General features: G+C 39.8%; 1 protein-coding gene and 1 long non-coding RNA gene across 20 annotated transcripts; both read right to left on the bottom strand.

Annotated features, from left to right (window-relative positions):
• Positions 1–1,684: 1,684 nt before the first annotated feature.
• Positions 1,685–3,003, bottom strand: LOC136351274 (uncharacterized). Its single transcript, XR_010741565.1, has 3 exons — positions 2,572–3,003; positions 2,287–2,452; positions 1,685–2,192 (listed from the first exon to the last, which is right to left on the bottom strand). It is a non-coding gene; the product is annotated as an uncharacterized lncRNA (long non-coding RNA).
• A 4,374-nt stretch (positions 3,004–7,377) lies between these two features.
• Positions 7,378–19,121, bottom strand: LOC9267833 (pumilio homolog 3). Of its 19 annotated transcripts, XR_010741559.1 has the most exons (14): positions 18,710–19,113; positions 18,282–18,357; positions 17,902–17,940; positions 15,316–17,827; positions 14,874–15,210; positions 13,777–13,982; positions 13,573–13,680; positions 12,841–13,406; positions 12,665–12,766; positions 10,730–12,507; positions 10,533–10,652; positions 9,699–10,444; positions 9,257–9,407; positions 7,378–7,975 (listed from the first exon to the last, which is right to left on the bottom strand). XR_010741559.1 is itself a non-coding variant. In XM_066310759.1 (12 exons), the coding sequence occupies exons 1-2, from the start codon at positions 18,755–18,757 to the stop codon at positions 17,086–17,088; spliced, it is 903 nt and encodes a 300-aa protein (XP_066166856.1). In that variant the 5' UTR covers positions 18,758–19,121; the 3' UTR covers positions 9,854–10,444; positions 10,533–10,652; positions 10,730–11,118; positions 11,459–11,588; positions 11,693–12,507; positions 12,665–12,766; positions 12,841–13,406; positions 13,573–13,680; positions 13,777–13,982; positions 14,874–15,210; positions 15,316–17,085. The 19 variants fall into 19 exon arrangements, 8 of the variants coding, with proteins under 8 accessions (XP_066166856.1, XP_066166855.1, XP_066166854.1 ...); XR_010741556.1 differs by having other exon boundaries at positions 15,316–17,940; XR_010741554.1 differs by lacking the exon at positions 18,282–18,357 and adding an exon at positions 8,140–8,327 and having other exon boundaries at positions 15,316–17,940.
• Between the last annotated feature and the right edge of the window lie 3,697 nt (positions 19,122–22,818).

The following is a 22,818-nucleotide window of genomic DNA, read 5'->3' as shown; positions in this document are numbered from 1 at the left end:
AGTTGCTTTACATTGTACTGGGGTACTTCTGGAATATGTGCCTGGCCTGTTTTTCTACTGTCTACTCTCTTGTCAGCAGCACTTGTGCTGAGTGATTTCCACCAAGTTTGATCTGATCATCTTCTGCAAACTGAAGTACTATCTATAATTAAACAAACATAAAAGCAAATTGAGGGTGAGTAAGTAAACTAAAAAAAGAGCTATTAGTATCTGAGCAAACTGAACATCTGAGGCAGAAGAACATCTCACTGATAAAACTAAGGCATTACCATCATGGCCTCATGGGATGGCTATGAAATTTAACTTGCCTGCTTTGTGGATCATGGAGGATGAGACTACAATCCATTTAGCCAAATAGTGTCAATTCTTCATTCATACATGGCAAATTGTTTGCTCATGATTTGGCCTTGATGGAAAGGTAGAGCACCTACCATTTTTTATCTTCGAAAAAAACAGTCGTGGCTTCCAAAATGATCAGTAGTTCAGAACTATTTGGCATCAGTACACTAATTAATATTGAAGTAATCTAAACATGACCGAATTGACGTATTCAACAGAGAGAAAATTGATTTTGTTTAGGATATTACCGAATTCAACATTATGAGTGCACAATCTAAAGGCCAGGTTCTCCCATGGTAAGCCGAGATGGAAAGGGAGACTAACAGGCAGAGAACTTCGGGATCGTAGGCATTGCCCGACAACACGCCAGAGACCTTGGAGAGGACTGCACCACTAGAGGCTTATACGTGCATATTCCAGGATCATATATGTGCAGGGGTCTTTTGGATCCTACCCAAAAGACTACCCTTCCAACATCTAGTTCCAGCAGTGGCTATAAATTGTACTGGGCGGGTACTCAAATCTCTAGTGTTCCTCGTTTCCCTTGCTAGCAGCACTTGTGCCAAGTGACTTCCACCAAGTTTAATCTGCTCAGTTTTTGCAAACTAAGACATTAATCTACAACCAAACAAACATGAAAGCAAAGTTATCTGAAGAAACTGAAGATCAGATTAATAGTATGATTCCTTGGAAACTGTTTAACTACAATCTGAAGAGAGCACCATGCCACAATTTTGTAAAAACTCCTTAGGCTTATTGTCACAGGACAACTACAGCAAGACGTGTCATCTCCACTTCTGCAAATGGATCACATATCTGCTGCAGTCCTACGATCCTGGCCAGCAGTGACTTTACAATAAACTAGGGTACTCTCTAGTCTGACCTGTTTCCCTTTTCTCTACTCTCTACTCTCTTGCCAGCAGCAGTAATGCCGAGTGACTTCCATCAAGTTTGATCTGATCATATTGTCTGCAAACTGAAGTACTATTCACAACTAAACAATCATAAAAGCAAATTGAGGGTAAGAAAGTAAACTAAAAGCAATAGTTATTAGTATCTGAACAAACTGAATGTCTCAAGCAGAAGAAGCCATACCCCCATTAATTCAATTCACTGAAAACACTGAGGCATTATCATCATCGGATGGCCAATCCATCTTGCTAGGATGGGACTATGATCAAAGAGGGTCAATTCATGGAAAATTGTTTGCTCATGATTTAGCCTTGATGGAAAGATCCAACTGGCACATTCTGTACAAAAAAGATTGGTGGTATGCACATTCTGTCCTTAGTTTTTTAATTAGTTTCTTCCAAATTGTAACTGAGAACCTCTATGTATGTTTCTTTCTGTTCTTCTTAATTGACTAGGCAGAGCTTCTGCCTTTTTCATATATAAAAAAAAATTACAGTGATGGTTCCAAAATAATCAGTAGTACAGTACCAAACTACCAATTGGCACCAGCAAAGTAATTAATATTGCAGTAATTAAACTATTTTCAAATTCAAGGATTCAACAGAGAAATGGGACCCATGGTGAGCTGAGATGGAAGGGGAGGCTAACCATCAGAGAGTGCCTGGATTAGGGCTGCCATTGCTCGACAACCTGCTGGAAACCTTGGAGAGACGGAGACCTGCGCCACTGGAGGCCTGCTTACACTCAGTGCTGGTTCCTGGATCATATATGCGCAGGAGTTCCTGCAGATCCTAGCCCGATGATCATCCTTCCAACATCTAATTCAAGCAGGGTACTCACTCTCCAGTCAGGCTCGTGTCCCTTGCCAGCACCACTTGTGCCAAGTGACTTCCACCAAGTTTTTTCTTTAGACCAAGTCACCGGGGGGAGAGCTTCCCCACCTGAATTTCATTCCAAGTCACAGAAACAACTGTTGGGGGTGACATAGCATAGAGATTACAACAATTGGGGAGATTGATGGGAGGAAGAAATTACTTTTTCCACGCAGGGATTATGTCTCTGTCTTTACTATTCAATCGCACAGCCCAGAAATTGATTTCTTCCAGGCATTTTCTCAGGGCTGAGGCATTATTATTACAGCTATGGCTCTCCAACATTAGTCCCAATTAGCACCAGCAGATTCGTCAGTATTGAGGTGAGACTAAATTCAAACAGAGAGAGAAACTGGATTATGCATTGGAATATTTAATGAGGCTAGTGCACACTCGACCCCATGGTACAATAACTAAATAACTAAGCTGAAATCATAAGGAAGGCTACCTTGCGGAGAGCGCCGGGGTTGGCGGCGGGCGTTGGCCGACAGCCCACCAGGCGCGAGCTCCACCATGGCTGCTCGAGCTCCAATTTTCTCGGTGACAAATAGATCGAACTCGAGACCTCGGAGACGACTGCGCCACTCCCGCTTCCAGGTTCGTGGTCGCCCCCAACGACGGCGACAAAACGGCACCATCCCTCGCCGCCGGCTAGGTCGTCCATGTGCCGCGGGCCGTGGCTCCGGGCGGGACTGAGGACTGAGGTGGAATATTATACCCATTCTCCCTCAGAATCCAGACCAGGATGGTCATGCCGCCTCCCGGTGGCGCCCTCCCCTAGCTCAGCGGCTTCGCCGGCTCAGGGAGATGATCGGAGACGGCGTGGTGCGGCGGCCACTGGTCGGTGGGGGGGAATGGAATGGCTTCTCCTTGGTATTTCGTGGATGGTGGAGACGGGCCGAGTTTTTGTCTACTAGGTTTGGAGTAGAATAGGGAAAAGTCCACTTTACGTCCCTCCACTATAAGTCGAGTTTCATTCACATCCTTCAGCTGCAAAACCGGGTATTGAACGTCCTCCAACTTCTAAAACCAGTGCAAATTTAGTCCCTTGGCAGTATTTAGAGCTGTTTCGGCTGATATGGCGCTTATGTGGCTTATTTGATTTGGTCTTCATCTAATGTGGCGCTTATGTCGTCCGTCGCGCCTACCTCCGCCTCCTCCGCTGCACACACTACCAACACCAATGAAACATAGAAAAGATCGACCCACATTGCATTACATCGGCATCGATGGAAGGATTCGCAGCAAGGTCATCGCTCCCTCCTCCGCCGCCGCCTCCTTCACTACTCATCTGTTTGTCCAGGATTCATGAAAGGCGTAGCCGACTCCAGCACGACAGGCACCGTGGCGGTGGTGGCCAAGTGGCGGACCAAGGACTCGTGGGCCTACCAGTACTACCTCGATCGCTCCATCCCGCATTCCACCCTTGCCGTCACCTCCATCTATGCCATCTGCCAACTCTTCTCCTATCGTCCGTCGCGCACCACTCCTTCCCACTGGCCACCGCCCTTCTCCTCGTCGCCCGTTAGGCTGTCCTTCTGTCGTCTCACCGTCGTTGCCTAGCTCGATGACAACGTCGGTGCCTTCCTTGCTCCAGAGAAGGTCGATGAGGTGGCGGTGTAGGTCGGATGGCCGCACAACGGCGGCGCGGGCAGACGTGCTCGTCCACTAGCTAGTAGCTAGGATCCCACATGCCAGTACTCAGAGATAGTATAGGAGTAATGGTTCTTGGCCTTTCAGAGTGCTCCTGCGTGAGTAGGGTGGACAGGAAGCTCGTGGCTCGTTAGCTCGCTCGGCTCGTGACAAGCTTGGCTCAGCTCGTCGTTTGAATTTCATAATGAGCCGAGCTGGCTTCAAAGCTCGTTGGAGATAACGAGCTAGCTCGCGAGCTGCTCACGAGCCTTAACGAGGCAGAGCACATGAGTTGCTCAGGAAGGATACGATGAATTATAATAGGAAGCAGCTGTGTCATCAGCAAGTGACCGTCATGAGACTTTATGTTTGTGAACTTCTTATCCTTCGTGCTTATTATTCTCTTTATATCCGAGGAGTATCCGAACGGTACCTTGATGCTCTCCAGGCATTCAAACATACTCTCCTTTTTTTCCTTGCTCGGGGTGTAGCTCGCTAGACTCAAGTAATGGCTTCCTTTCTCAGTCGGCTCCGGATGAAGGCCCAAATAAACAATTAGACCAACAATGTCTGCAAACAAAATGTCAGCCAGCATATTACCAACAACACAATTCAACATTTTTCCAGCAATATAAGCTACAACTATTGAAAACTTACCCACGAACGTCTTATGACGATGTTATGACAATGCCAAGTCACTAAATTTTGTGAGTTGTTTGGGGTACAGAGGAAACTGCAGCGGTAGATTAGATGACTCAGCTATAGTATCTCTAGCGAAAAAGTAGTCATAATCCCTTTTTATTGCTTAGTAATTGAGTTCCCATGAATTAGGTTGGAAATAAATACCATGTATGGTATATTTCCGTCCTTTGAACAAAATATTGTTAAGCCTTGTTGCATATTCTCCACTTACAAGTTACAATTGCTTCCATTTTCGAGCCCTACAAGTGTACCAACCATATTGCATATTTAGTTAATGATAGTATTTCAGTTTTTATCTACTTTTTTCATATTGAAAAAGGAAATGGAACTTACAGTAGTATCCATCAATATGAAGCATACGAAGCATGACATCTACCATGACAATAACACTAAATGTTCTCTTTACCTTGGAATCATCAAACTCAACATCGTCAAAGTACTTCAAACTTTTGAAACAAACAAGCAGTCAATCATATAACAGAAAAAATTATTACTTTCAGTTCAACCAATTCAATAAACTGAACTTACCTATGCTCATCGGGTCTTGCATTCTCAATGGGTCTCACATGCACAACGGGTCTTGCACGCACAACAGGTCTTGCATGCACAAGTTGTGCATATGATTATGTACTACCATCGACTAAATATACAATATGATTGGTACATATGTAGGGCTCGAAAATAGAAGCAATTATAAGTAGAAAATATGACACAAGGTTTAACAATATTTTGATCAAAAGACGAAAATAACATATATGGTGTTTATTTCTAGCCTGATTCATGGGAACTCAATTTCTGAACAATAAAAAGGAATTATGACTGTTTTTTCACTAGAGATACTATAGTCGACTCATATAATCTAATGCCACGCCGTAGTTTCGTCTGTACCCCCAAACAACTCGAAAATTTTAGTGACCTGGCATTGCTAGAAAATCGTAATAAGACGTTCGTGGGTATGTTTTTAATAATAGCATCTTATATTGCTGGAAAAAAAATGAATTGTGTTGTCAGTCATACTGGCTGACCTTTTTTTTTTTTGCAGACATTGCTGGTGTAATTGTGTATTTGGGTCTTGGGTCCACTTCAACGCGTTTATAATCGCCTCTATAGAGAGGTCACCCTCCTGAACACGGGGTATATGTTTTTCCATAAAAGATGAATGCCTTAACTCATTCATTTGTAAAAAGTAATTGTTTGTTCACTACTGAACTTTTATGGGTAGATGAAATGGATTAACACAAATATAGTTCCCTCCTTTCCGTGGTTTTTGCGATGAGTTTACAAGAGTTGATAGGCGGCCTTTTCCGCTACATCCAACAAATAAATTTACTGAAACCCTTGTGCAGGCGACTTCTGTATGGTGTATCCACCCTATAGTTTAAACATGCAGCAACCTATTTTCTTTTTGATTGATAGGAACATATGGGTGCAAAGTTCATGGACACACACCATTAAATTGAGTGTCAGAAAACTTCAGTCAGTACTAAACAAGTATGAACCACTGGACCGTCACTGCTTCAACATGTCCGTGCATAAGTTCATGTATGAAAACATCCAGACGGTCCAGAAAACTAACGAATTAATAACAAAACATTTCCTAGACTTACAAGGTAATTTTTTATAATATAGCCAATATTGACTTCTTTGGCTCTTGTTTTAAACAATTATTATACATCATATAGATTGCTACTGGATTGAAGTTCCATAAAAAAATAGACCTTGCAGGGTTGTAGGTAGCTGGTTGAAAATTCATTATAAAGTTGCACAATGCAAATCGGTAAGTTGGCTATCCTTTGTTTTTATATCGTTGTGTTTTTTAATATTATCTTAATGGACTACTTTTTTTAGATTCTTGAACTAGTACGTGTCGTTGGAAGCTATATCCTGGTCATACTAGACCAAGAAAGCATAACACTCTATGTACTAGACCCTAATCCATTAATTCCAACCTATAAGAATAAACCAAATATGAGATATAGCAAAACATTGTTAACCATTGCTGACTACTTTAGCATAGCCATGCTTGTGGCATGTCCTGTCTCAAGGTGGACCGAGGATATTAACTTGTCACGTCAAATAATTGTCAAATCCGGTTCTTGACAGGTAACCAATAAATTTATTTGTCTCTCCCAAGGTAGCTAACTATTCAAATTTCTTAGGAGCTTGTCGGGTTGTCACGTACATCTCTTCATGCGAACCTGGAAATGTGGAGCACTACATTTGTTGGCTTTATGGTCATTCCCGACTAACATTGATCATTCAAAATATTATATTATATTTTATAATACAATTGTTTATTTTATAAACAAATACATTTGCAGAATGGTGACGAGCTAAGGCAACAATTTGTGCCACATCTAGTGATGTACCAGCAAAATGAGTGAGAAAGCAACATTCCATGTGACACATGAGAATTTCTGAAGTGTATCATAAATGCTCAGAATTAGGATAGTTATTTACCTACATGGTATATTCTATATATGTATCAAATACTTTATATTATGCCTGCAACAAATAATGTAATAACTCTACTTTTTTTAACATATTTTAAGTATTATTGCCCTCGTATATTTTATGTGATTATATATAATTAATTCTTATAGAGATTTGTTGTGCCCACTCAATATCATATTATTGTACTTTACATGAAATATATTTAATGTACGACATGAATTGCATTAAAGATCAAATGCACAAATCATATAAAAATATTTTTGTCTAACATGAAATTTTAAAAATTATTAAAGATAAATAGAATTGCACCGCAACATTTAGCACATGCATATTATTATTATATATAAATAGAGAATAGAGATATAATAAAAAGAGCTCCAACATATATCACATGTTATTGTCATCTCTATGAGTTTTTAGGATAAAGGTGTCACACCCAGAAATACCATTCCCAAACACTAGTGTATTATTCCCCATCCCATGAAAAGTTGGGGGTACACCGACACATCTTTATTATTTATAATGATAGTATTTACATTATTACAAAGGCACATTACGACTAACAACAAAAGGAAAATAGCAGCAGACTAGCTAAGAGTTCTTCACAGGCGCTCAACTTGGGTATAAGCTAGGACTCCACCTAAGACTTAAAAAAAACTTTTTCGACTGGAGGGGTGTTGACGGTCGTTATAGACCAATTTTGACCTTCAATATAACTATAATAAAGGAGAATTAGCTATGCTTATAATGCATAATTGTTTAGAATAAAATAGTTCCACTTGTACTTGGAGAATAATGTGTTGCAGGAATTTAGCAAATAAAATAAAGAGAAAGTGAAGAAACCTCACTCCAAAGCAAGCTAGAGGATAAGTAGGGCCCACATGTCAGGTGTAACCGTCCGGAAACCGCCTTAACTGTCACAACCGATTAAAGGACCCACCTGTCAGTGACAATGCTGAACGAGCAAGGGTTTCCATCTCTTCAGCTCATTTCCAGATCTTTAGGGTATCTCAGCTCCTTTCCATGTCGACTGGAGTGCCTGGGCTGCATCATCATTATGCGCTCTAGAGAAGATGTAACATCAGCAAGAGGCCGGGGTTTAGACACAAATAAAATGCCAAACACATTTTTACAAAACGAATATGTGTTTTTATGCATTTTCTGCTATATATATATCATGACTGTTTTGAGTGATATATTAGGGAGGGAAAACAAATTGATAGCCTACCTCCGGCTTCAATGTGCCTCTCTATTCGTGCAACCTCATGCTTTGCATAGGTGCAATTGCGGAGCTGCCTATGGCGCATCCTTAGGCACTCAAGTATTATCTTGTGTTGCCACTCATCACATGTCTCAATCACCTTTTGCATAAAGTAATTGGCATATTGGTAATTCACCAGAACCTACATTAATTAACTGCCCAGAAAATAATTAAGAAACACATAGTTAAGACTGGGCCAGGAGAAGAAAACGGCTGGAGGAGAGGGCGGTGGAGGAGGAAGCAACACCGCAACCACCTCCGCCATCACCACCGCTACCGATGCCGGCCGCCACCTCGCAACAGAGACGTGGGGAGGCAGATTTGGAGGAGGTGGGGGAGAATAATGGGGGGAGGAGGATGGGGATTGGAGTATGGAGAGAGAGAGAGAGAGAGAGAGAGAGAGAGAGAGAGAGGCGTTAGCTCGGATGGAGGATGGGGGGAGGCGGATGTATAAGGCTGGGTTAATGAAGATATTGGATAAAGGCGCTGGTTCGATCAGTTCGGCTCGGGTGCTGGTTTTTGAACCTATAGTGCCAATACTATATGTATTGTTTTTATCTAGATCCGACACATGTAACAGACATATAGGTCCTAGATTATGGCCGAAAAACAAACTTTTTTTCGAATATTAGTTATTTGTATTATAGCCTTCTTTATTTTAAGTTTTTCATTTAGACGAAGTTATGTGAGTAAACACCGACATAAAAAATCAAATTAGATACGACTCTTGTGTTCCCTTACACATCATAGCCATCCAACTGTTCGTATGGTCTACGTGTTATATACATATATACGTATATATACGTATATATGGATATATATGTATGTATACGTATATACATATGTATATATATATATATATATATGTATATATATACACACATACATACATATACACACATACATACATATACATACATACACATACATACATATATATACATACATATACATACATACATATATATACATACATATACATACATACATACATATGTGTATGTATGTATGTATGTATGTATGTATGTATGTCATGACTGTTTTGAGTGATATATTAGGGAGGGAAAACAGATTGATGGCCTACCTCCAGCTTCAATGAGCCTCTCTATCCGTGCAACGACATGCTTTGCATAGGTGCAGTTGCGGAGCTGCCTGTGGCGCATCCTCAGGCACTCGTCACATGTCTCAATCACCTTTTGCACAACGTAATTGGCATATTGGTCATTCACCATAACCTGCATTAATTAATTGCCTAGAAATTAATTAAGAAACACATACTTAAGACCAGGTTCATAAGCTAGAACAAAGGTTGTGAATCAGTTCAATGGAGCATTTGTGTAATAGACATAATTTGACTACTGTTGTAAACATTAATTTCAAGACCAGTGTAATAAACATAATGGGTTTTACGTTTTTTTCTCTTTTGACTTAACTCTTTTATGTTAACTTTAAGTTTTTTTCATTTCTATGTATATATTCATGTAGTCACCTAAGAATCACATAATTGGGAGGATGTGGATACATACCATAAGAGCTTCAGTTTCACCACTTTTGATGAGGTATTGGCACTATAGGTTCAAAAATAGCAGATAGCAGATTGGTAGCGGATTGGGGTCTTGGTAGCGGATCGCAGATAGCGGACGCTAAGTTCCAATAGCGGCATTAAATAATCACATGTAAATTTGAGAAAATAGACATTTATTTGTATACTTGCCCTCAAAGAGTTTATGTCATTCCAACATAACTTAAATTTAAGACACAAACATGGTCTCAAGTCTCAGTGCATGCACAAGCCAGCCAACAGGAATCACAAGTTCACAACAAACGAGAATACAAGATCATGGGAGCCATAAAACAACTGAGGAACATGTCATTCGTTGTCATTCTCACCAACGTCATCAAGCTCATGGTCACTTGAACCATCTGCATAAGGAATATTTTCCTCCTCTTCATGTTCACTGTTAGAAGATTGAAATTCTTCCTCCTCCTCTTCGACCACAACGCATGCTTTCTTTGCTTTACTTGATGATTTTTTATGTATTAATCTTCTCTTTCGACTGACAGCTGCACTCTGAGCATCAACTTCTGGTTGTTGTGCAGGTGCATCATCATCTATAATCCATTCATTTGGTGGATCATCATCTATAAATTTAGCAACTAATGGATCCCTATCCTTTTGAGAATATTTTGATTTCAGCCTCTTGTTGAACATGACAAAGACCAGAGCATTCAATTTTCGGTGGCCTAATCTAGTTCTTTTCTTAGAATGGACCTACATGTATATAATATCCAAGCATTTCAGATTCTTCAAGATATATTAACAGTGAATAATGAATTGCAGAATTATTTGGAGAACTTACTCTCTCAAATGCACTCCAATTTCTTTCGCATGCAAATGAAACTACAAGTCAAACTTAAAATCCTGATAGCCATCTTCCTCAAATCCTTAGCACTAGTTCCATGTACAGACCACCAATTTGCTACAATGACAACAAAAAGTAGATTAACAAACTTGAAGATATTTTCATTTAATGGTAGAAATTAAGAATCAAGTTACCTGGGGTGATTGTTGGACTATTTCTTTGTCTAATAGCCATTGTTGTTCCAAAAGAATCCATGGCTTCAGTGTACAGGCTAAGCTGAGCTACACAAATATCTTGCACTGTAATATCATCACGATACATGCAGGTTGCACATTCTACAACTGCTTGCATCAGGAAATCTTCCTTGATTTCTCTCTTATTCTCATAGAAGAAGCACGGATTCAAGAAATACCCAGCTTTGTGCAATGTAGTCTTGAGCTTGCTGTCCCATCTTGCATCTATGATTTTCCAAATATGACTATATTTCTTCTCATTTCCATTTAGGCATGCTGCAACGTCCTTCTTTGCTTTGATAAGATCACCATAAATGTATCCCATTGCTGGAACATCACCATCCACCCTCCTAAGTACATATGCAAGTGGCTCAAAATAATTTATAACCTCTAGCATTTGTGACCAGAACTTGTTGTTCATGACCAAGTTGTGTGCATTCTGTCCTTTAATCTTTTTAGCCCAGGAACTTTTAGCCCAATCTTGTGATGCAAACAATTGCTTCAATTCATTTCTTTTATCATAAAGACTTTTCAAGTTCAAGTAACTAGTGGCAAATCGAGTAGTACCAGCTCGAACTAAGTCACCTTTCGTAAATTGACGCATAATGGCCAGCAATCTAACTTGTGCATAGAGTAAATTTGTGATAGACTTTCCATCTCGAATAATGTTATGTACCATAGTTATCTTACCAATATCCTCTAGCATGAGATCAATATAGTGGGCAGCACATGAGGTCCAGAATATGTGAGGATGTTTCACTTGAAGCATCTTTGATGCAGACATATTATTTGAAGCATTGTCAGTGACCACCTGCACAACCTTTTTAGGACCAATTTCATCAATACAAGAGCTTACCAAGCTGTAGATGTACTTCCCATCGTGAACCTCCAAGGAAGCATCAATGGCATCAATGAAACACATACCTCTAGCACAGTGAGCAACCAAATTCATTAAGCTTCTTCCACGCCGATCTGTCCAAGCATTTGCGATAATAGAACATCCAGTAGAAGACCATGACTCCTTTTGCACTTCCAAATATTCCTGCAACAAACTGATATGTTTGTTTAATAAAGGAGTGCCAAGCATATAAAGCTTCAATCATGCGCCAAATTGTCCAATAGCCTCTAACATTAGATCAAAAGATTCGAGAAAAAACTGTGTTATGAGGAATTGCTGCCTCATAAAACCAATCTGCAATATACTCATGAGCTTTTCCCTCTCTTTGACCTTACAGTGTTTACTCATTGTAGTTTGTATATGCTTTCCCTTAGCACGAGGTTCCTCAGGGCGCATGCAATAGCTGTCCAATGGTCCCTTGTTTCGGGGCTTCTTACGGACTAGTGTGCTTCCTGCAGCTGATGGAGCTTCTTGAACTTCAACTTCTCCTACTTCTTCCATTTCCTCATCATCATTTCCATTGATATTAACCTGTTGCCTCAATCGAAGCTGGCTATCCAATTTTGCACTCTTCTTTTCACCATGTGCATCCAGCATTGCTTTAACCTTCTCCTTAACATCATCAGGAACTTGTGTGCAATAAACACTCTGCCCTCTAACTCCAGCCAAGTGCCTCTTAAGCCTAGTTATTCCACCCTTGAAGTAATTCTTACAGTATAAGCAACCAACTTGATTCTTAGTTTCATTTCCAGTTAACGGTAAAGCAAACTCCCAAGCTGGATCTTTCCTTGATGTTGATTGGCTTGAACGTGCAGTTGATGCAGCCGAAGACATTGTGCAACTACAAAAAAATTGATAATCTTAAGTCCTACGTGTAAATCTCTTGTAAAGGCAAATACTATATACATATGCTACAATATTAACATGCCATTATGCTTTATGCCAACGGAAATTGATGTGTTTTAGTGTTTTGTGTACAAGTAGAATGCAGATCTTACAGTTGAGCTTGAGCTTTAGGCCTTCAACACAACAATGAGCACCAACCACTAAGCATTAACCGGTAGCAGAAAGCAAGCAATCACCTCGACGAAGAAGATAACCTGCACAGAATAGCAATCAAACTCAAATCAATGGACAGGGCGAGTCGGCATCGGTGCTGCGCTGAGCCACTGACCAACTAATGTTTGGCCATCGAATCGAAGAGGCAAGATGGGAGGTGCTCTTCAACTCAGCGGCAGCCGCCGCCCGCCGCCCGGCGTCCGGCTGGCCGATGAATCCGTGGAGCGCCGCCGCGCGACGCAGGCCCTGCGGTGTTGGTGGCGGCGTGCTAGATGCAAATGTGTGGAGAGAAAAGGTGGACTAGGGTTTAGGGTAAATATATATATATATGTGGCCCATCTGCTATAGTGGCCCGCTATATCAATTTTGCGGCCCGCTACCTGCTATTGCGGCTGCTATGTTATAGGGCGCTACATCCATGCCGCTACCCCATAGTGGTAGTGGGAGGGGACCGCTACCGCTATTGCGGCCGCTATAGCGGCCGCTACCACCACTATTTATTACCTTGGCTATGGTTAGGACCTCATTAATAATCTTCTGGGTTTCATCATAGCTACTGAAGACCAAGCACTTTTCAAAGACATTAGAAGCGTACTTTTGCTTGCTCATGGTCACAACTTTCCCAATAAATCTCTTTATAATTAAAGATCGCACAAGGGCTTTCCCATGCTGCAAAATGTGCTGCAAAGAGAAAATTCAAACAATAACTAAATGGGAATTAATGAAGAATTGGCACGAAAAGAAAAATAGAATTAATGGGCTTTCCTAATAATGTAGAATTTATGCATAGTTGTAAAGAACAGTGAACAACATCAATAGGGTAATTATACTATAAGCTGTAGCTGACCTGCACAACATTGTTAGCGTATTGTTCTTTTGTCATGTAGTAGACATCCTCTATAATTTCTTCGAGAAAAATTTCCTGTATTGGATCATCAAAGTACTTCGGAACTCTCTGAAAATGAAAAGACAAGGGAGAAAGTATATCGTTTGTTGACTCCATGCTAAATAAATATTGTAAATTAATTAACCAAAAAGCAAAGAATTAAACCTGGACAGCATGGCATCCATATGGATGAACTGATAACTCAACAACACAGCCATACATGTCCTCTAGAAAGAACTTTATGAATTGCGGTGGCACATGCTCAATGCATTTTTGGTCAACATGGTTTGCATTTTGGTCATATATACATTTCATGATATCATTATTGAGCTCCTTGGCAATCTGAATCTTCTAGTCTAGATCACCAAGTTCTATAGCCAAAGACGCAAGAAAATTAATGAGTTGTGGGCATTAGCTTAATTATGTGTTTTACAAACACAAGTACAAGATAGAATGAAGGACGAGTTGAACATAATGGCAGAGCTTTATTTCAAATAATATGTAGTTGCAGAAATTTTGGAACACAACGCTTCGTGTATATAATGAAAATTAGTCCTAACAATGGAGAGTCTTGTTCCTTCGACAAATATCACTACCTTTACTATCCCTTATTTCCAATAATTTTTTCGCGGAGACTCAACTTCCCTAAACATCCTATAGTCCCTATATTTCCACCTAGTCTTTCCTACAAGCCATAATACCCTAGCCACCGCCACCATCAACCACTCCTGCATTGCCCTGGACTACCTCACCAACATCGAAGCTACTCCAGGTACCGGTGAGACTCTTTCCTGTTGCCACCTATTGTGTAGGAGACACATTTGATGCCAAAGTTGCCTACATTCTCCTGCATAATGCCTCCACCACCTCCCTTCCACTATGTCTGCCATCTATCCATCTCAGGTTACCGCTAGATCTGCCAAGTCGACCATATTGACACCCAACAGTAATCATCACCATCCACCACGTGGCCACCCCCACCCACACTACTTTCTAGCTGAGGTGGCTATGGTGAAGGCCAACTCTTACCTGGTAAAGTTGTGTCCTAACTAATTGACATCGATGGGGATGCATCAAGTGAAAGGGTGGACATTGCCATTCAAAGTGTCAAATTTGACCGATCCCCTTCCCCCCGACCCCCCCCCCCCTCCCAACTCTCCCCCTGAAGAAAATATTAGACTCTGATCTAGATCTTGTGTATATGAAGCAAATCAGATATGCAATAGGTTGAAGTGATATTAGATATGGAAAACACACATTACCCTTTGGATTACTCTAGATCCATATATCTGATAGCTTATACTTAAAACACTTCCAAAAAACCATGCTGTAATTTTCCTCCTTTAAAACGGGGTTCCCTGCTCGATCATCTTAGTAGAAAATGTAAAGCATACAGGTGTGTGAATTTAGTAGTGTTTACCTAAATCATCAAAATTAAAATAATTGCAATTAAAACCTTTTGTAGCACATAACTTCCATAGATATCCATCACCAGTTTAATAGCATGAGGCATGATTTCTTCAAAGACCATGAATTTCTCTTCAGGTGTCGCAGTTTGAAGCTTTTGTTGTCTGAAGCAGCCCCCCACACTGATCAATGCTGAAAAACAAAATAGAAAAGAATAGCAAACTTTGACCATCGGGAAAAGTCTTCCATGCATGTGAATGCTTAGCAGGGTCTCGCCTGCAATCAAAGAGGACAAACCTGCATTGAAACACATGGCGTTGTATGTGAAAAAAGAAGATAATTCCCTTTGCTTAAACCACTAAACTTCCTTTGGAATAGCAGGACATTTAGCTCCTTATTGTCCAAACTTTTGAGATCATCTCTGTGAGGAAAATCCACATAAGATCTTCTGAAACCTAATGTACCATTCTGATGAACAATCCTTGGTGTACCATAGCATTGTGTTGGATACCTTTTTGGCAATGGCATTTTCCTTTCCATATCAATACCGAAGCACCAATGCAACATATTCATAACATGGGATGGAATAGGAGCAGGATGATAAAATGAAAGTAAGCATGCTTCATGATCCCTTACTATTTTAGGGAATTCCTTAGCTTTGTTCATCCTGATAGGAGTCTCAACATTGCCATGCAACGCCTGCGCTTCAGATGCAACGATTTTCTTATGATGTCTCTCAAGGTGTCTATACAGTTGCCTCTGAGGTTGTTGCTGAGCAGTCAACATGTTCGAATTTGTAGCTTCATCTAGTCTCATTTCTTGAACACATTGAGAACTCTGTTCTGCAGAATCAAAGTATACTTGGCAGCTTTGTCTAGTGGCTTTAGATACAGTATCTATGTCATAGGATTCCCTTGCATGTGCTTCTATTCTCAGGGGGCAAGGTGTAATTAGTATTGAATCCACCTGATCCATACATTGGAGAAAAACCAATACCTTGATTATTATTAGGATCCTTACTGCCTAAACAATAACCCCTGGAGATGGAAGAAAGATGATTTCCTGACAAAGGATTGGGTACTATCACAGAAGGGAAAGTAGGACCAATTATGGTATATTACTCAACTTGTTTTTCTACCATGGTTAAACATCTCATTGCATCACTATTAAGCTGTTAGAATTTAGAGCATTTATGGCGTAGAAAATATGATATCCTTGGCAACTCAGGGTTCATGCCAAAATAGTGAGGTGCAACATTTTCATGAAAACCAATTTGTCCATGAAGATTTTGATGTTTTAAATCATCTTTTCCTACCATTGTCTCAGCCTGCATGTTGATCTTTGGCAATGCACCAGAAATGACATCACTACTAGTTATGTGAGATGAGAATGGCCTGAACAGCTCTATCTGGAAATCACCACCAGATCCAATCCGCAGGTTGTGGTTGTAGCTCCCATGTAGGGATATGTTTGATGGTTGTGTTGTGACCTGAGGAGCAAGCTGTCTCTGTATAATGTTGGCTGCAAAATGGTGACCAAAAGGTGAGTTTGTTTCTGCAACATCAGCATGCAGGGATTGTTGTGATGGTTGCCTGGCAGCTTGAAGAGCATACTGAATTTGTATATTGTTAGCTAAAGTCTGCTGATCCAAAGAGGAGTAGATTTCTAAAACATCAGCATGCACCATACCACTCATGGTGGGAGATTGGTTCCCTGCATTCCTGGTGGAAACAATAGTGTTGTGAAGCAAGGAAATTCTAGGGTTGTTATCCGCAACATTGTCAATTCCCCGAAGACTAGGAAAATTGTCTGCCAAATAAAAATTTCATTGACAGCATGGTTCTTTAACATAGAGTGTCATTGATGTTGATACATCTTCGATGATTGGTTGCGGTGAAGGTTGGATGCGATGTAACCGTGAATGGTACTCAGGATGTTCTATCAACTGGTTCACCTCATTTTTGTGTAGTGAAGATGGACTGTAACTAGTACCATGTGAGATAGTAAATACGGGTTGGTACGCTTAGCAAAACGAGTGTTTACCATGTTTTTCCCAACTTGCACTTTTTATGGAGCCCCTGTTGTAGTTAAATCGCCATCAACATCATCCATATTCAGTCCCGAGCCAATTTCAAACCTCTGATAACCATCAATTTGCTTCTGAAGCTTCAGTTGGTTGTATTCATTATTTTCTTTAGCACTATTGGTTGATAAGTTCATCCCTGACGAAGTGCTAGAGATGCTACTAATATTAACTCCTTCAAATAAAGATGGGGCAATGAATTTATCACGAGGATCACCGAGCCCAGTCAATTCATAAGGGTTCTTGCCTCCATACAAAGCTATATGTGATTGTTCTTCTACAATCTCACAAGCAATTTGCATTTCTTGACCTGAATTTTGAATATATTTGACTTCTCCTGATGAACTCCCAATTTGTTGGGAAGATGAACTGTAAGAATTAACACCTTGAGACAAAGGACACATAGGGTTGTAAGGATGAGCAGAAAGATCATTCACCATACATTGCTCAACCTGCTTTCCTGATTTGGCTAATAGACTCCTTTCACTTAATAAAACTCCAATAGCATCTTTGTTCAGTTCTGGCCTAGATTCAACATTTCCATTATCACTTATTTGTCTATGAAGCTTCAGATGGTTGGATCCAGTGGCATCAGAGAATTTATCAGTATAGAATCTTTCAGATGAGGATGGCTTGGCCAGTGTATATTGTGAACCCCGTAGTCCAAACATTTGATCAGAAATGCAACTTCCATAAACAACTTTGGATGATTGCTCTTTTAGAGTCCTACAAGCAGGTGGGATCTCCGCTTTAGACTGGATATCCCGAGAAAGGTGCATGTCAGCAACCTCAATAGGTACCTTTTCATCTAAAGTGGATGTGTGTTCATCTGGGCCATCCTGAGTAGGGAAGGAGAAATGTTTTAATAGAAATGGTATGATGTAATTCTTTGCATAGATGACATGCAAAATATTAATGTTAAATAATCCCATGATTCAAATGGTTATTTTAATATATTGCACATTGTTGTACTCTTGATTGCGGTAGAGATGCTGGAGTAGTTGCCATATCATGAAACAGTGCATTGTATGAATATCATTTGATTAGATATAGATGAAAACACTAGAATTAATATTTCTCACAAAAGGAAGAAATCGTAACATATTCGGTAGTTGAACACAAGAACATTATATAAATCAAGTCAGACAAACATATTAAGAACGATAAACAATACTATTACCATAATTTTCCCCTCTTGATAGAGGTAAGGATATACTATGACCATAATTTTCCCCTCTAGATAGAGGTAAGGATATCTGGCACAACAAGAATAAGTAATAAATGTTATGACTAGTCACAAGGTAATGTTATTGGTGTATCTTCAAAAAGTTATCTAGAAGGAATACACATACCACGAATATAATTGAATAGCAACACTGTCAATGAAAATAATTGTTGATCATAGTGCAACAGAGTCATAAGAAAGAAATCAAATAAGGGGAAGTAGTTGTTATAATAATGAAAACAACAATAAATTAGCAACAAATCCTAGTACCATAACAGAAAAACAAGGATCTATGTATTCTCATATATCAGAGCCGATATCTATGCTAGTTACTAATTACTTGTCTCAAGACAATTTACAAGGATTGAGTAATCATCTGTCACCTGATATGTTGTTAAATCACAGACATCAAGGATTTCTTTGTGATTCATGCAACAAATATAAAGCCTAGCCCTTTCTCTCTCCTCTTGATCTCCGCAAAAACCACCCCGCCGCCACTACTCCTTTCCACGATAAGACCTTGCCACGCCGGCACCACAAAGGCACCATCAAGATCCACCGGCCAAGCCCTCTCCACCACCTCCAACCTTCATCTCCCCCGCTACTTCTACTGCTGATGTCTCATTGCCATTCTCAACTCTGGTAGGAATCCCCTATCCTACCACTCCTACCTCACCTTTAGCGGCTCCTGTTACCAGATCAGCCACCGCCACCCCCTCCTGACGGCAAAAACGAGCCTCCCCACCACTAGCCCACGACCCTCTTTCTCTCCCGTGGTGGGGCGGTGGCCATAGCCTGGCCACCGCCCCACCGCAAGGTTTTCAGTCTAGAAGGAGATGTGCTTCCTATTGAATAAAATACTTTGGAGGTTTGGGCTTAGTACATACTTGATAGGAAAATGAGGGCAAAAAAGTCATTTCGCATATCAAAAGAGGTGGACATGGACAGGTGGTATAGTCGTGAACAATCATGGTTTTCGCCTTTTGGGAACTTTTTACGTGTCCAGCTTCCACTCCAGCTATATCCTATTTCTAAAGTGAAAAGTAAATTGATGACAGTGCAAACTTATCTTTGACAAGGGCAATTTATCCTTTATTGTCTTCATCAAGGGCAATTTATCCTTTTTTTGCAGTGCCTAGTGTCTTACCAATATAAACAACGGTAAACCACTATAGACATATCAAACCACTATAGACATGTTTTAATAGGTATTACTAGTTGATATACAAAATTAGATAAAACACCTTTGGAAACACAAATATACGATGAAATATATTAAGAAAGTTCTTATTTATGATATGAAATATTTAGTTAGTCATACTAATTATCACAACATTATGGAAAGATAAATTGGTTAGAGCCTTTCCTGTGCCAGACCACACAAAACAATTCCATCTATGCACCCACAAAGAAAGTACTCGATAGTATGTAATTAAATCAATTAAATCGCGTGAATAAGGGAACTGGGACTGAAAAGGAACAAACCATATGGTATCCCGTTGTGGTAGCCGGAGGAGATGATTGGGAGTGGTCCACCCCATCCTCCTTTCTGGTGACGAGTGTCGACTGTGGCATGAGACCGGTGGGCTATGGCATGTAGCCATTGCCACCCCTGCACGCTTAGCAACTAAGTCCAACTTCTATCCCTTTTTGGCTCTCGTAGTTTTTTCTGGGACCATTTTGTACCAAATTGTAACCACAAAGTGAGGCCCAAAGGCTAATAGTAGCATTTTAAATGTTCGGTGGAATTTTAATTTAGACTCGTCTACTTTGAAGATTTATTGGGCTCTTGTGCTACTGCTCGATATCCAAGAATCCTTAGATTTGTATCTTGGATAAATTAATTTATTCCTATTTTAGAGAAAATATAAAATTATAAAACACTATAATTTAATTTAAAATCCAGTGTGCCAAACATGGCCTAAATGGTCCACAAATTGCACCACATATTCCCCATTCAAAAAGTGGTCAATGCATCCAATACATTTCTATTATTATGAAGAAAATATTTAAAAAATATAGGCATACTATAGTATACCCTGGGTACGTTATAGTTAAAACACACGCAATGTTAGTAATTTATTTACTGGCAGTGAAATAATCACAAATTCCAAATTCCCCTATTAATACTATCATGTAATTGAAAACATATAGCATATAGTAAAAAATTACTATGCGAATAATAAATATTATTTAGTTATTACCCTTTCCCGGTGCAATTTAGTGCATCCCTTAATAAATAATTTTTTTTTAATTTAAAGTATATATTTAATATACGGGTCCAAACAGGAAAATAAATGAATTAAAGTAAAAAATGAAGTACATGCCATACATGACGTACATGTGACAACAGTCACATATGCAACGGTGAAAAAAAGGACAAAACTAGCACACATTAATTCATTCCAGTAGTACATTACCAAGCTATAGCTGGCTACCTGTTTAATCGCATAATAGGTGCTTCCAAACAGTGATTAAAAAACAGCTCGCAGCACAATAAATCTGACAGCACATCCAGCTAGCCAGCAAAAATTAACCACTAAGCAAATACATGCATGACCATGAATACAAGAAGGTCGCCGGAGTATCGATCCACGGTGGCGGCGCCGCCGCCGCGATCTCAGAAGCGAGATCATCCCATATCGCCTTGCCGCTGTCCTCGTCGACGTCGACGTCGCTGCCGACGAAGCCAAGCGTGGTCAGCGTGGTCATCATGTCCATCCGACCTAACTCGGGTAGACCTCCTACTTTGTGGTCAGCCATGGGGATGAATTTAATTTGAGCCGTATATGGCCCTAGCAAGCAAGCTAATTAGTTTGCCAAGAGCAAGCAAAAGGAACAAGCGTTAATTTGAAATTAATTAATCTGTACGGATTCGTTCAAAGAAAGAAGAAGGGCTACTCCAAATTGAATATCTATGAAAACTTTCATTATCAAGGACGAATACGGGGAACCGATTTTAGAGAAATTCATACGTGTGCAAGCTGCTCTATCATAGATAGGGATGCATGTGGGTCGGGCCGGATTGACCGGAGGTCTTACCCAATATATCCAAGGTGGTAATTTGTGTTATATTGGATAAGACCTTGGGTCCACCCGGCCTGACCCACGTGAATCCCTAGTTAGGTCGCTGGGTCTGTGGGCTGGCCCGATCCACCTGCATCCCTAATCGTAGGATAAGATTTTAACACACGTGTCGCTAATCTATTAGCTGAAATAATTAATTAGTCACCTGGAAAATTTTGTTTCAGGAACGTAGAAGGTTCGTAGCACCGGAGATTTTGAACTTTCAAGCTCCGTTTTACTAAAATCCCAAACAAACCTAGTTGAACCTTCAATCTCTTGGCATGCTAATTAGGATTAACTGATCCCTGTCAAACAAGCACATATGAAACAAGGAAATGCTTAATTATTCCAAAAAAAGATAAAATCCTTAGATGATTCTGCCAAATAAACAAACCCCAAATCTAGCAAGCAAAGCAATCTGACACCAAGATCAGCCCAAGAGCAAATCAGACCGGGTTAATTTTCCCCTTCCCCCTCCTCCCCATAGAAGATCAATTTGGTGGTCGAATCTTAGAGCTCTTGTCGATCTCTCTCATAAGCGAGTAAGGTATGACGGCAGCCAACATGGTGGGCATTTGGTATGGTGATCTGAAACGAGAAGACTCTCAAGCAACCGAACATTTTAATGTTGAATCACAAGGGTTAGGAAGGGTGTACGCACCGTCCGTTCTAAATCTCCATCAAACATACGAGATCTGCCATTAGGTGTCTAGCCGCATCCACATAGGGCTCAAATATTCGTTAATTGGTGCTACCTATGATTTGAGATGGATATGGTATGGCTATATGATGTCATTATTTGTATTACTTTTAATTTAGACATATAAACCCCAACCCTATGAACTTTACAATACCATTTAAATTACATCATAAGATAGTTTTGGACGGTGGTTTTGCATATTTTGATGCTTAAACAGACAGTTTTAAGTAAAGAATATACATATGTACTACCTCCGTTTCAAAATGTTTGACGCCGTTGACTTTTTAAGCACATGTTTGACCGTTCGTCTTATTCAAAAAATTTAAATAGTTATTAATTTTTTTCCTATCATTTGATTCATTGTTAAATATATTTTTATGTAGGCATATAATTTTACATATTTCACAAAAGTTTTTGAATAAGACGAACAGTCAAACATGTGCTAAAAAGTCAACGGTATCAAACATTTTGAAACGGAGGGAGTATATATCATCAATCTTTAGTTCTTAATTTATGCTCCATAAAAATGTCATACTAGCTGGTATTTGTTTTTAACTGAGAGCAAACATAGGGTAAAAATATGAATTTAAGTGAAGATTTTTAATATATATGTCTAATAATTTAACATATATAAAATTTAGATAAAAAACCATTTTGCAAAACCATTTTACATGGTCATATAAATGGTATTATAAAATTTAGGAGCTAGATGTCCAGTTTTAAAAT

Source organism: Oryza sativa, chromosome 5, assembly GCF_034140825.1.
Source record: "Oryza sativa Japonica Group chromosome 5, ASM3414082v1".
NCBI lineage: Eukaryota > Viridiplantae > Streptophyta > Magnoliopsida > Poales > Poaceae > Oryza > Oryza sativa.
The sequence above is the reverse complement of the archived record's forward strand: the minus strand, read 5'-3'. Positions and strand labels throughout refer to the sequence as shown.